The 15,744-nt window shown below is 43.4% G+C and overlaps 1 protein-coding gene across 1 annotated transcript; it reads right to left on the minus strand.

The window, feature by feature from the left end:
• Positions 1–383: 383 nt before the first annotated feature.
• Positions 384–14,716, minus strand: rrm2b (ribonucleotide reductase M2 b). The gene is made up of 9 exons (XM_046361334.1): positions 14,583–14,716; positions 10,595–10,747; positions 10,169–10,285; positions 7,826–7,959; positions 7,227–7,321; positions 6,666–6,799; positions 6,197–6,301; positions 1,390–1,503; positions 384–1,213 (listed from the first exon to the last, which is right to left on the minus strand). The coding sequence occupies exons 1-9, from the start codon at positions 14,631–14,633 to the stop codon at positions 1,061–1,063; spliced, it is 1,056 nt and encodes a 351-aa protein (XP_046217290.1). The 5' UTR covers positions 14,634–14,716; the 3' UTR covers positions 384–1,060.
• Between the last annotated feature and the right edge of the window lie 1,028 nt (positions 14,717–15,744).

Below are 15,744 nucleotides of genomic sequence, written 5' to 3' on the forward strand. Positions count from 1 at the left end.
CACAATTGTATTCACTTGATCCTGGAGGGCATTGCCCCTGTCGAGTAACCGGAGCTCCTTGCTTTTTCCCACTCATGACGGGTAACGCTCAGGCGTCAAGACCCAACTTCACCCCAACTACGATCTCCGGCCCGGAGGATAACAGCTCTCTGAGACAACTGGATATTCACTTGGCTTAAATCAGTTAAAGCTTGCCAGTCCGTTGCCATCTTTTCAAAACGTCAGCTAGCATGTAGCATAGCCACTGCCAGCACTACCAACTAGCTAGCGCCAGGGAGAGGGCCTTAATTTGACAGTGGCTGTCCACAAAAAGAAAGCATTGATAAGTGATGGAGCTAGAAATATGTAGAAGCAGGTGGGATACAAAGGAAAATATTGTGGTGTTTCACCACGTGCAAGTTTTGCAAACACACACATTCTTCCTAATAGTTCTAGCTATGCACCTAGAACAAATTATTATCAGAGAGAGACTATGAGCAGTATTCATTTTATAAAACAAACAAAAGGCATTGATCAATAACTCCTTATGTAACAGTTTAGCTTCTGTCCCTCTCCTCGCCCCTATCTGGGCTCGAACCAGGGACCCTCTGCACACATCAACAGCCACCCTCGAAGCATCGTTACCCATCGCTCCACAAAAGCCACGACCCTTTGCAGAGCAAGGGGAACAACTACTTCAAGGTCTAAGAGCGAGTGATGTCACCGATTGAAATGCTATTAGCGCACACCGCCGCTAACTAGCTAGCCATTTCACATCGGTTACACTTATTAAAACCATTGCATTGGTTCACTAGTATTGCTGCCATTGTCAGTGTGAAGTCTTTGTTAAATCAAGATAAAATAAAACAAACGTAAATTCAATATACAGGTCAAGTGTAATAATATGTGGCCTTTTTCCATTTTCAAACCCACACGAGTGCCTGTACATGGATTGATGTTATGCCACTCAGCACCTATGCAGTTATAATTCCTCCAATCAGGATTCCCCTCCAATCAGGATCTGAGGTTATTATGGAACTCCTGAAGCCTCTTTTTCTTCACGTGGAACCATGTGTTTTAACTAGAAGTCTGCATCAAGGGTGAAGTCACAGTTCATGGTGTTCGACATCACTCCATACCTCTGGTACTCAGCTACACGCTTCTCAAAGAAGTTTGTTTTCCCTTCCAGTGAGATGGACTCCATGAAGTCGAAGGGGTTTTCTGTCAGATAGACCTGGGATAGAAAGCATTCGTTTTGCTCTTTCCAACTTTATTTTGTCATTGTCAAGCCAAGCATGACATCCTATCAATCCATGAGTTGGAGGCTGGTGCTATGTATACGCTGCTACCTACACACTAATAATATCAAAATACTATGTTGTAGAGTCAAAATAATAAGGAAAGACTCACCTTGGCCAATCCCAGGTCTTGGAGTAAACGGTCTGCCACAAACTCAATGTACTGCTTCATCAGCACACCATTAATCCCAATCAGATCCACAGGTAAGGCCTCTGTCAGAAACTCCTAAAATGGGAACATGTGTGGTTATGGACACGTTCCAGATTCACGTTAAAATGTGTGGTTATGGACACGTTCCAGATTCACGTTAAAATGTGTGGTTATGGACACGTTCCAGATTCACGTTAAAATGTGTGGTTATGGACACGTTCCAGATTCACGTTAAAATGTGTGGTTATGGACACGTTCCAGATTCACTGTAAAATGTGTGGTTATGGACACGTTCCAGATTCACTGTAAAATGTGTGGTTATGGACACGTTCCAGATTCACGTTAAAATGTGTGGTTATGGACACGTTCCAGATTCACGTTAAAATGTGTGGTTATGGACACGTTCCAGATTCACTGTAAAATGTGTGGTTATGGACACGTTCCAGATTCACTGTAAAATGTGCCATTATGGATATGTTCTAGATCATTGTTCGATAGTAATTGTATCTGTATGATAAAAGGTCTATGAACCAAACCTCACTGTTTTTAATGGATTTACAATTAAGTATATTTTTACAATGGCGAGAGTAGGGCTGTGGCTGTCACCAAATTTTGTCAACCGGTGACTGTCAAGCAAATAACTGTCGGTCTCACGGTAATTGACCGTTAATTAACATAAACACATTCAGCATCTCCTGGCTTCCACACAGCGTACAAGCCACTGATGCAGACCTTTGGGAACATCTACCGCAATAAAGCAATTATTTATTTTAGACCGGTCTAAAGAAACATGAAGAAAATGTAGTCTACTTCAGAAGAACAGAATAGTATAAAACGTTATAGCCTGATCTGGCTGTGGACTAGTTCATTTAGCAGACAAGATTAGCTTAGAATTCCGTGTCATTATTTTATAGTATGTAGAAAACATTTGAACCAAGCTGAATAAAATAGGAAGGACATTTTCTCCAAACGATTTGAGGGAGGGTGCACATGCGGCTTTTCTGTGTTGAGGGTTCACAAAGAAATAGGTACTCCTATATCTTAGAGTTATTAATGTAACTTTAGTTGTTCCACAAACATTGGCCTTTATGTTTTATACATTGTACGGCTGCTTTGTTGCGACTCTAATGATGATTTGAATAAAGTCACTTGAAAGGCATGAGCTCTACTTTGTATTTTTGCGCAGGCTGTACACACTACACACTACATCAGTCACTCGTTCACAATTTGACAAGCACTTGACAATGCATAGAATTTCACGGCTGCATCCCCTTTGTGTGGCCGTAACGCACCCTAAACAAATACCTTTTGCTGCCAGTGTGCCCTTCTCCCAGACTGCGGCACACGCCATCACATGGTCAGGTCTTTCTCACAGGCTACAAGTGAAGACAATCTCACACAAATCATCAAGGAACCCACCAGGTACAACCCTAAATCCGTAAACATGAGCACCCTAATAGAAATTATCCTGACCAACTTGCCCCCCAAACACACATCTACTGTCTTCAAATCAGGATCTCAGTGATCATTGCCTGTATCCGCTACGGGTCCGCGGTCAAAGGACCACCCCTCATCACTGTCAAACGCTCCCTAAAACACTTCTGCAAGCAATCCTTTCTAATCGACCTGGCCCGGGTATCCTGGAAGGACATTGACCTCATCCCGTCAGTTGAGGATGCCTGGTCATTCTCTAAAAGTAACTTCCTCGACATCTTAGAAAAGCATGCTCCGTTCAAAAAAATGCAAAACTAAGAACAGATATAGCCCTTGGTTCACTCCAGACCTGACTGCCATTGACCAGCACAAAAACATCCTGTGGCGGACTGCAATAGCATCAAATAGTCCCCGCGATATGCAACTGTTCAGGGAAGTCAGGAACCAATACACGCATTCAGTCAGGAAAGCAGAGGCCAGCTTTTTCAAGCAGAAAATTGCATCCTGTAGCTCTAACTCCAAAAAGTTCTGGGACACTAAAGTCCATGGAGAATAAGAGCACCTCCTCCCAGCTGCCCACTGCACTGAGGCGAGGTAACACGGTCACCACCGATAAATCCATGATTATCGAAAACTTCAACAAGCATTTCTCAACGGCTGGCCATGCCTTCCTCCTGGCTACTCCAACCTAGGACAACAGCTCTGGACCCGTATAAATCAACTGGGCTTGACAATCTGGACCCTCCATTTCACAGTGAATCTGGAACGTGTCCAAACTGTCCGCCGCCATTGTCACAACCCCTATTACCAGCCTGTTCAACCTCTCCTTCGTAGACATAAGTATCATGACATAAGTATCAAATACCTATGTCATGCAATAACATGCAAATAAATTACTTAAAAACCATACAATATGATTTTCTGGATTTTTGTTTTAGATTCCGGCTCTCAAAGTTGAAGAATACCTATGATAAAAAATTACAGACCTCTACATGCTTTGTAAGTTGGAAAACCTTCTGTAGCTCAGTTGGTAGAGCATGGCGCTTGTAACGCCAGGGTAGTGGGTTCGATTCCCGGGACCACCCATACGTAGAATGTATGCACACATGACTGTAAGTCGCTTTGGATAAAAAATCTGCTAAATGGCATATTATTTATTTATTATTTTAAAACCTGCAACATCGGCAGTGTATCAAATACTTGTTCTCCCCACTGTATATGCCAGTTAGGCTCTACGCCCCTTATAAAGCGGATTAATGTGCTTAATTTTAAGTTATTTGGCCACTGTAGTTGTGATACAAACCTTGTAAAAACATATAGGCCTATGGGCTAGGCTACATGAGGTGTACAACTATGATTAGAATACAAAAATGTATTGTTTCTTCTGCTGGGCATCATACACAGGTCATAATATATGATATACATATATAATATACGCTTGGATTGCGTCCTACCTGACAGGTCGCTCCTACCAGGTGGCGTGGCGAGAATCTGTCTCCTCACCATGCGCTCTCACCACTGGTGTCCCCCAGGGCTCTGTTCTAGGCCCTCTCCTATTCTCGCTATACACCAAGTCACTTGGCTCTGTCATAACCTCACATGGTCTCTCCTATCATTGCTATGCAGACGACACACAATTAATCTTCTCCTTTCCCCCTTCTGATGACCAGGTGGCGAATCGCATCTCTGCATGTCTGGCAGACATATCAGTGTGGATGACGGATCACCACCTCAAGCTGAACTTCGGCAAGACGGAGCTGCTCTTCCTCCCGGGGAAGGACTGCCCGTTCCATGATCTCGCCATCACGGTTGACAACTCCATTGTGTCCTCCTCCCAGAGCGCTAAGAACCTTGGCGTGATCCTGGACAACACCCTGTCGTTCTCAACTAACATCAAGGCGGTGGCCCGTTCCTGTAGGTTCATGCTCTACAACATCCGCAGAGTACGACCCTGCCTCACACAGGAAGCGGCACAGGTCCTAATCCAGGCACTTGTCATCTCCCGTCTGGATTACTGCAACTCGCTGTTGGCTGGGCTCCCTGCCTGTTCCATTAAACCCCTACAACTCATCCAGAACGCAGCAGCCCGTCTGGTGTTCAACCTTCCCAAGTTCTCTCACGTCACCCCGCTCCTCCACTCTCTCCACTGGCTTCCAGTTGAAGCTCGCATCCGCTACAAGACCATGGTGCTTGCCTACGGAGCTGTGAGGGGAACGGCACCTCAGTACCTCCAGGCTCTGATCAGGCCCTACACCCAAATAAGGGCACTGCGTTCATCCACCTCTGGCCTGCTCGCCTCCCTACCACTGAGGAAGTACAGTTCCCGCTCAGCCCAGTCAAAACTGTTCGCTGCTCTGGCTCCCCAATGGTGGAACAAACTCCCTCACGACGCCAGGACAGCGGAATCAATCACCACCTTCCGGAGACACCTGAAACCCCACCTCTTTAAGGAATACCTAGGATAGGATAAAGTAATCCTTCTCACCCCCCTTAAAATATGTAGATGCACTATTGTAAAGTGGCTGTTCCACTGGATGTCATAAGGTGAATGCACCAATTTGTAAGTCGCTCTGGATAAGAGCGTCTGCTAAATGACTTAAATGTAAATGTAATAATATATCATTCACAAGTGATAGGCTAATATTGTCACCCATCAGACTATTGGTGATTTAATCTGGTCTTTAAATATACTAAATATTTGTGAAATTTGTTTTGATTTAGAATGTACTCTTATCATATGCACCTGTATCGAAATGGGCAGCGGAAAAAATATGTCATCAATGCACTTCAAAATCAAATTTACTGGTCACATACACATATTTAGCAGATGTTATTGTGAGTGTAGTGAAATGCTTGTAAATAGCGAATGGAGGACGCTTTTCCCATCAGGTAAGCTATACTCCTGTTGCAAAGACAAGCCAAGTGCTTCATATTAGGAAAGTTGAAAAATAAATATAGTAGGCCTAGTCTATAGTTTGATGGGATCCTCCTCTTTTTAATAGAGGCCATCACTCTGTTCTCACGCAATTCCATAGCCTATTGAAATGTTGCGCAACATGACCTGATGAGCTCTCATGGAGTGTTTGATTAGATTAGCATTGATGTCAAAGTGACTAGTGGGACAATAGAGTGCTGAGTACCAGGCTGTTAGTAAGTTTGGTAGGCTACTAATGACCATCCGCAGCATCAGAGCTTGGAGAAGCCTAATCACCTAAAACGGTCACGTGGAATTTGACTGCCATCATGACTCTGGTGTGGAGGTAATACGGTCAACAGCACTAGGCGAGAGTCATGCATCTACTTCTGATAGACAGTATTCATTTCACGGACTCACCTGCTCAATGCTGACAGCTTTGGTGATAATATCCTTCACCCTGTCCTCTGACGGTTTCTTCACTATGTAGCTGTACAACAGACAGGCAAAGTTACAGTGCAGGCCCTGAAGATACAAACACACATTAAAAGATCAATACTCTATAGTGACACTTATATTGGCAGGGAGGTAAATAAATCTTAGCTGTTGCTACTTTTCTAATCAAATAACAGCAAAATGTTGAGACTTCACTGGAAAATGTTTGTGCTGCATCAAGATGTATCTTAGATGTCCTGAAAAGAGACTAAAACTGGACTGTTCAACCCCAGTCCAAGAGGACCCAAACACTTTGTGTTTATGTTACCTACCGGCTAGTTAATTACACTCACCTGGGAGGTGTAAATGACTTCCCGATTAGAAGGGAACAACTAAAAAGAGCCAGTGGAACTGGTTTGGAGGTTCAGAGTTGAAAGGACACAGAGTATCTAACCTCGTCTCTGCTGATGAGCTCGTTGGAGTAGGTGAGCCCAGGCATCAGGCCTCTCTTCTTCAACCAATAAATAGCAGCGAACGACCCTGAGAAGAAGATGCCCTCCACTGCAGCGAACGCTACAATCCGCTCCCCTGTGGAAGAATTCAAACATGAAAGAATGGTTTAATAAAAAAATGGCAGCATTACATTTTTTTTGTATAAATGGATAAATGGCAGCGAAGGCTGAATTATTAAACGAAGAATGAACGCACAAAATAACTATCCAACGACACAAATGAAACATTTCCATGTCCTGTTACTGTTACTATAGCAATGAGGATCATGTCCTAGCCATGTATTGGGTGGACACTGTTACTATAGCAATGAGGATCATGTCCTAGCCATGCATTGGGTGGACACTGTTACTATAGCAACGAGGATCATGTCCTAGCCATGTATTGGGTGGACACTGTTACTATAGCAATGAGGATCATGTCCTAGCCATGCATTGGGTGAACACTGTTACTATAGCAATGAGGATGTTACAGCTGTGAGACTGTTCCTTTTTCAAGAACTCACCGAAAGTGGATTTGGTGTCAGAGATCCACTGGATCGCCCAGTCTGCTTTCCTTCTCACACACGGCATAGTCTGAATGGCATTGAACAAATGCTCCCTGTACAGACAAGGAGAACAGGTGTAGAACATTTGTGCCTGTAGATCAAAACATGCACCAACCAAACCCTCCTCAAAGTCTACTATCATCTTTTCACCACAATAATCTCAACTGACAAAATGAGCTTCATATACCACCTGGTGAGGATATCAGGGCCTGTGTTCATAATGCATAACACAGGAGGAGTGCTGATCTAGGATCAGTGTTGCCCTTTGGATCATAATGAATAAGGTTACATGGACAGGGAAGACCTGATCCTAGATCACTACACCTACTCTGAGATGCTTCATGATGTGGTCCTCAGAGTCCCTGATGTAAGTATTGATGAGCATGCCATACATCTCATTAGAGTATAGTCACGTACCTCTCCTCAGAGTCCCTGATGTAAGTATTGATGAGCATGCCATACATCTCATTAGAGTATAGTCACGTACCTCTCCTCAGAGTCCCTGATGTAAGTGTTGATGAGCATGCCATACATCTCATTAGACTATAGTCACGTACCTCTCCTCAGAGTCCCTGATGTAAGTGTTGATGAGCATGCCATACATCTCAGAATGGATGTTCTCTATGAGGATCTGGAACCCATAGAAGGATCGGGCCTCTGGAAGCTGTACCTCCTGACTAAACCTCTGGACCTGAGGGATGGATAACAGTGGGTCGGCAGCATAGCCTAGTGGTTAGAGCGTTGGATTAGTAACCGAAAGGTTGCAAGATCAAGGTAAAAATCTGTCGTTCTGCCACTGAACAGGCAGTTAACCCACTGTTCCTAGGCAGTCATTGAAAATAAATGTGTTCTTAACTGACTTGCCGAGTTAAATAAAGGATAAAAGGATGAAGGATGAATAGGCTGGGGTGATAATACAGAATAATACAGTACAATACAGAACAATACAGAATAATACAGTATAATACAGAATAATACAGTACTACTGTATAGCTACACCAACAACAAATAGGCTGGGGTGAGAATACAGAATAATACAGTATAATATTGTATAGCTACATCAACAACAAATAGGCTGGGGTGAGAATACAGTATAATACAGAATAATACAGTATAATACAGTACTACTGTATAGCTACATCAACAACAAATAGGCTGGGGTGAGAATACAGTATAATACAGAATAATACAGTATAATACAGTATAATACAGTACTACTGTATAGCTACATCAACAACAAATAGGCTGGGGTGAGAATACAGAATAATACAGTATAATATTGTATAGCTACATCAACAACAAATAGACTGGGGTGAGAATACAGAATAATACAGAATAATACAGTATAATACATTACTACTGTATAGCTACATCAACAACAAATAGGCTGGGGTGAGAATACAGTATAATACAGAATAATACAGTATAATACAGTACTACTGTATAGCTACATCAACAACAAATAGGCTGGGGTGAGAATACAGTATAATACAGAATAATACAGTACTACTGTATAGCTACATCAACAACAAATGGACTGGGGTGAGAATACAGTACAATACAGAATAATACAGTACTACTGTATAGCTACATCAACAACAAATGGGCTGGGGTGAGAATACAGTACAATACAGAATAATACAGTACTACTGTATAGCTACATCAACAACAAATGGGCTGGGGTGAGAATACAGTATAATACAGTATAATACAGTACTACTGTATAGCTACATCAACAACAAATAGGCTGGGGTGAGAATACAGTATAATACAGTATAATACAGTATAATACAGTATAATACAGTATAATACAGTACTACTGTATAGCTACATCAACAACAAATAGACTGGGGTGAGAATACATTATAACAGACCAGGGTTCCTAACAGTATACAGACCAGGGTTCCTAACGCCCTACAGACCAGGGTTCCTAACGCCCTACAGACCAGGGTTCCTAAATAGACTACAGACCAGGGTTCCTAACGCCCTACAGACCAGGGTTCCTAACGCCCTACAGACCAGGGTTCCTAACGCCCTACAGACCAGGGTTCCTAACGCCCTACAGACCAGGGCTCCTAACGCCCTACAGACCAGGGCTCCTTGTCCCTACAGACCAGGGTTCCTAACGCCCTACAGACCAGGGTTCCTAACGCCCTACAGACCAGGGTTCCTAACGCCCTACAGACCAGGGTTCCTAACGCCCTACAGACCAGGGTTCCTAATACAGACCAGGGTTCCTACCGCCCTACAGACCAGGGTTCCTAACGCCCTACAGACCAGGGTTCCTAACGCCCTACAGACCAGGGTTCCTAACGCCCTACAGACCAGGGTTCCTACGCCCTACAGACCAGGGTTCCTAACGCCCTACAGACCAGGGTTCCTACCGCCCTACAGACCAGGGTTCCTAACGCCCTACAGACCAGGGTTCCTAACGCCCTACAGACCAGGGTTCCTAACGCCCTACAGACCAGGGTTCCTAACGCCCTACAGACCAGGGTTCCTAACGCCCTACAGACCAGGGTTCCTAACGCCCTACAGACCAGGGTTCCTAACGCCCTACAGACCAGGGTTCCTTGTCCCTACAGACCAGGGTTCCTAACGCCCTACAGACCAGGGTTCCTAACGCCCTACAGACCAGGGTTCCTAACGCCCTACAGACCAGGGTTCCTAACGCCCTACAGACCAGGGTTCCTAACGCCCTACAGACCAGGGTTCCTACCGCCCTACAGACCAGGGTTCCTAACGCCCTACAGACCAGGGTTCCTAACGCCCTACAGACCAGGGTTCCTAACGCCCTACAGACCAGGGTTCCTACCGCCCTACAGACCAGGGTTCCTACCGCCCTACAGACCAGGGTTCCTAACGCCCTACAGACCAGGGTTCCTAAGAGAGGGACTCACAAGGTTCTCGTTGACGATGCCGTCGCTGGCAGCGAAGAAAGCTAAGATGTGAGAGATGAAGTGTTTCTCATCAGGCTTCAAGTTGTCCCAGTGTGCCAGGTCCTTAGATAGATCCACCTGCAGCACAGACGGTTGGTTACAAACAGTTCCACACTTCAACCACCTCCTAACCACACATCAACCACCTACATTAAACCGTGCTTTGTTTTTGTGTGTTTTAGTGAGTGAGACTTTGTGTGTTGTATGTAGCATATTGCCTCGCTCTCCTGACATTAGGCTTTACAAACCACACATCAATCTAGCAAGCGACAGCCTTCAGTTTTCACACAGTCAAAATGAGGGAGTGTTGTTTCGTGTATTCTGACGACCGTCTTGCTCTTTCCAGGGAATAGGCAGCATTTGGAATTCAAGTTAATTAGCCCCCACCTCTTCCACTGTCCAGAAGGAGGCCTGGGCCTGTTTGTACATCCTCCAGATGTCAGGGTACTGGATTGGGAAGATGACAAAACGCCTGGGGTTGTCTCTAAGCAAGGGCTCATCCTCTGTGCAGTGCTGCTGGTCTGTGTCTTTGTGGCTGTTCTGTATGAAACAATTGAAGACCACAGCTTCTTCATCTTACAGCATACAGTCACCTAAACATCAACTGAAATATATTTGCTAGCCTTTTAGAATGTTAGGCGTATCAGAGATACAGATAGCAAAGAAAGGCACCTTCTGTTGTGTTACCACTGGTTGGAGAATAGTGAGTGTTGTACACTAGTACAAAGTCGCTGAAACAGCTGATCTAGCCAGTGGTGTAGGTCTATGTTTTAGGTGAGGTAGTGCAAAAAAAAACCATAAATGACATCATTTCCTGAAAGTTTGTACTGACAGACGTAGCCAATTTAATAGCCCATCATTCTAGAATATGCATAGAAAAATGAGTGCTCCAGTTACAACATCTACCTATGGCCACACAGGCTATTGTCTAAACCCCTAGTTAAATAAAGGTTCAAGATAAATAAAGAAAAAGTTATATTTTTTGAATTCCCTCAAACACCAAGTTTGGCATATACTTATTTTAAATAGGTCATCATCACTGTCAATGGTGAATGATAATTCTTCATGTTTTACAATTCAGATGTTTCTCTGGGCCAGTCATGTGTTGCTCTGGGTCAGTCATGTGTTGCTCTGGGTCAGTCATGTGTTGCTCTGGGTCAGTCATGTGTTGCTCTGGGCCAGTCATGTGTTGCTCTGGGTCAGTCATGTGTTGCTCTGGGCCAGTCATGTGTTGCTCTGGGCCAGTCATGTGTTGCTCTGGGCCAGTCATGTGTTGCTCTGGGTCAGTCATGTGTTGCTCTGGGTCAGTCATGTGTTGCTCTGGGTCAGTCATGTGTTGCTCTGGGTCATCTCTCTGGGTCAATGTGTTGCTCTGGGCCAGTTTCATCATGGTTGCATTTAGTCATATCATGTGTTTCTCTGGGCCAGTCATGTGTTGCTCTGGGTCAGTCATGTGTTGCTCTGGGCCAGTCATGTGTTGCTCTGGGTCAGTCATGTGTTGCTCTGGGTCAGTCATGTGTTGCTCTGGGTCAGTCATGTGTGGCTCTGGGCCAGTCATGCTGGGTCAGTCAAACTCTGGGTCAGTCATGTGTGGCTCTGGGTCAGTCATGTGTTTCTCTGGGCCAGTCATGTGTTGCTCTGGGTCAGTCATGTGTTGCTCTGGGCCAGTCATGTGTTGCTCTGGGCCAGTCATGTGATCTCAATTAGTTTCATGGTCATTTAGATATTTGTGAATTACTGTTTGGTTAGTGAATTAAAGCAGATGCTGTTAAACTATTAGCCTTTCTGTATTTTGTTTCAAAGTATATATCCTCTCTAGCGGTGAGCGCTGTTGAGTTCTGCCGCATTCTACATTTTGACTATTCGGCTTCAGCTAACCATCTGAAAATCTCATTGAAATTAGGTGTTGGTGTAACAGTAACGTTACAGGCTATTATATTAGGCTCGGTTATGCAAAAATGAAAATGAATCATTATGTGATCTTGAGAGACATGAATTCAGTTTTGATCTAACGTTACTAAAGAGCACCATGGTGAGAAGTGATCATCTCCTATTTGTAATGATAAGTAGGACTATTAGACAGAACTTGGTTATTTGAAGTGAATGGACTAAAAATTTAATTTTAAGACAAATATGCTGAAAGGGCAGTCCCAGGATGATGTTATTTAAAGAAGTTGAACCAAATTCTGGTGCTGAATGATAGCTCTGCCATTCGGGCCAGTTCAGGAACAAACAACAATAGTTTAGAGTAGGCTATACTCTAATTGGCCTACGACTACATGGTATACTGGGGCTATTTGTAGGCTATACTCTAATTGGCCTACGACTACATGGTATACTGGGGCTATTTGTAGGCTATAGACTACTGTAAATACAGTAACATTTTTTACTATTTTCTACATTGTAAAATATTAGTGAAGACATCAAAACTATGAAATAACACATATGGAATCATGTAGTAACCAAAAACAAGTTTAAAAAATCAAAATATATTATATGAGATTCTTCAAAGTGGCCACCTTTTGTGTTGATGACAGCTCTGCACATTCCTGGAATTCTCTCAACCAGTTCATACCCAACCTTCCAGTTCGTTGCCTTGAAGTCACCGAAGTCAGTTGGATGACCTTTAAAGACGTTTTCCCAGTCAGAGATTGTTTATTCCCGACTTCCCAGTTAATTAACTCGACTTCAATGAGTTCAAGACTTCGCAGTTCTGAGGTAACAGTTGATTTGAGAGGAGCACAAATCATGCTTTATTGACAACATGGCCAATGTTGAATGTTTATCATTTTACATTTGGGGGAAAAAAAGAGACCCTTAATCCCAGATGTGGGACCACACAGCCACGGATTCCTTCCAAACCACTCATTGTTGAATTTGTGATTTCCAACTGGTTGTGTAATGTTTATGTCCAATAGCCGATGAGCACCGATACGTTTTATCTTTCATTTCTCTTCGTATGACAAGGATTAAAAAGGATTTGTCAGTAGATTGTCGACTTGATTCATGATAATGACTGCCAGCTAAGATTTTGAAAGTATGAAGTTGACATGATCAGTCCAATCAAAGCTACTGAACACATGATGTGATTTGACATAATTGTATCTGTGGCCAATGACCTTAAGCCTTCTTGGATGGGCACTTCTAATGTAAACTCTATTGCAGCACCCAGGGGGCTATAATTGTCTATCTCCACCCTTACACTTGGCATGAGTGACAGAACACTGAGCCAATCATGGCGCAACGCTCCGTATTTTCTTCTGGCTTGCCCCAGAAGAATACAATTTATAAAAGAGACCATGTTTGTATGCAGCTTCATTAAGTCAGTGATATATATATATAATATATATATATACATACACACACACACACATTGTTTACAAACTGATATGTGACACGTTTAATTACAAAATAACACGCAAAACAGGCAAGCCTTTTTTTGCAAAAAATGTGGGGCTTTTCACCTGCCCTGAATGACTGGTCGCCACTGGTCCTAGGCAAAATGGTGTCGCCTTAACCAAGTGGTCACATAATTATGGGTTACACTGCACAAGAGGGGTCTGTGGAGTTCTACGAACATCCTCAAGGAAGACACACATGTCTTTCCAAAGGTCTGATCGGCTGAAGTAGTCAGTGGCCTCCGCAGTGCACACAGCTATCCTAATAGTTCATCATTCTCGCCACTGCCAGAGAGAAGACGGGGAAGAAACCACCATTTATTTATCTACCTCTAGGCTGCTATACATATTTATTTGGTTTGGCATTCTATCGTTTCATATAATTGTAGTGCTAATTAAATATCATTTATTTAGAATGTACCTGAATTAATTTAGCAGAAATAGTTTGACCAGCTCCATGTATTCTCGTCAAATAGAACCTCGTGAGGGTACCCGCTGCACGGTGCTCCGGCAGCAACCCTCATACACCATGTTTTTCTTTCATAACGTCGGTGAAAACACATGTACGGCAATGCAGTTCTTACATAAAATAGCAGCAACATTATATTTGACATGAATAAATAAGTTGTCTGCTATTATAAATGTGCATCTTGGTAACATGCTCTTTGTGATAGCAGTTATTTCTCGACCACATTTAAATTTAGATCAACAATCAATGCAACAATATCGCAGCAATGTATCACGGTCGTTCGCAAAGGTGTCTGCCCTGAATGTTTTGGTTGTTTCATACTGTTTAACGGACTAAAACTACATACATCTCAGCTCTCAGTTGTTGATACGTTGAGGCAGTGGTCTTTGTTTATAGGTTACACAAGCTCACACACTAGGCAAATTAAAGTGGCATAGTAATAACGTTACAACTATACACATTGGGAAGAAAAAAAAAAGGCATTTCGACAGGTTTACATTATTGTTACCTGGTAATCCTTGGACTCTGTGCGTACATTGGTTAGATTTGAGCAGTCCATTTCGTGATAAGCAACACTCAAGCAGCGAAGACGCTCCTGCTAGTGTTCACCTTGTTGTCTTTGGTCTGGTCACAGCGTTTCTAAACCGAGATGCGAAATATCGCGAGAATTGCCGGGAACGTAGGCGCAACATCGCGAGAAGTGAGTGAACGTAGGCGCAACAGACCCGGCCGGGGTTTAGGGTTCCACGAGTCAGTGAGAGATGTTACATGTTTTGTCTTTAGATCTCAATTTTCTCCAAATCTAAAGGCACAACCTGGATTAGAGTCAGTGTCTTATGTAGTTGAACATGTTACTACTCCAACCTCGTGAAAGTGACAAACGGACACGTTTTTATTTTCGTAAGAAACAACTTTGATTTAACGCACAATTCGACCAAAGATAATAGAGGAAATATGCAAGAAATAAATGGCGAAACTCTGCCGGCAGACGTCGACCCATCGCGTTCCCGTTGTCATGCTGCATCAAACGGCTGCTAAACTAATCGTTAAGCGATACCTTCTAAACGTCAATATATTGTAATGTATTTTACCAGGCAAGTCAGTTAAGAACAAATTGTTATTTTCATTGACGGCCTAGGAACGGTGGGTTAACTACCGGTTCATGGGCAGAACGACAGATTTCTACATAGTCAGCTCAGGGATTCGAACTTGCAACCTTTCGGTTACTGGCCCTGCGGCTCCATGAATGAAACAATGCAGGGAGCAGGTGTCGAACCTCGACCATCTAGCCCGAACCTCGACCTTCTAGCCCGAAGCCCAGGGTCGTTACACTATTGCCACGTTCACTCGCTTGTCAGAAATAGTTAACTCTGGAATGTTCGACTTGATAATTGGTTGTAGTTCCACACCTGCCGTTTTCAACCAGTTAGTAAATCAGGCATGTCAGAGTTTCTTAACTCCGACTGGCACGTGAAATGCGGCATGAATCGAGAAACCTCTATTTTCCTCGGTAGTATGCAATGACACTATTTCAAAACTATCCGATATTACAGAGAACATGTTAATTATCTCGGAAAATGTGTAATGTTGTACTTCTTGTAAACGTAATTCATGCTAATGTTGACTCTAATTCATTCCTTGAAGGAGTGATCTCCTTGGCCAAGAATGCT

The sequence above is a fragment of the Oncorhynchus gorbuscha genome, linkage group LG09, assembly GCF_021184085.1.
Source record: "Oncorhynchus gorbuscha isolate QuinsamMale2020 ecotype Even-year linkage group LG09, OgorEven_v1.0, whole genome shotgun sequence".
NCBI classification, from domain to species: domain Eukaryota; kingdom Metazoa; phylum Chordata; class Actinopteri; order Salmoniformes; family Salmonidae; genus Oncorhynchus; species Oncorhynchus gorbuscha.

What these genes read in the sequence shown, in the direction of transcription:
- rrm2b (XM_046361334.1), bottom strand. Translation starts at nt 14,633, where the DNA reads ATGGACTGCTCAAATCTAACCAATGTACGCACAGAGTCCAAGGATTAC. An exon ending in AGCTCATCAGCAGAGACGAG is followed by an intron (nt 6,302 to 6,665) that starts GTTAGATACTCT and finishes TTGTATCTTCAG; the next exon opens with GGCCTGCACTGTAACTTTGC. An exon ending in AAGACCTGGGATTGGCCAAG is followed by an intron (nt 1,214 to 1,389) that starts GTGAGTCTTTCC and finishes TTTCTATCCCAG; the next exon opens with GTCTATCTGACAGAAAACCC.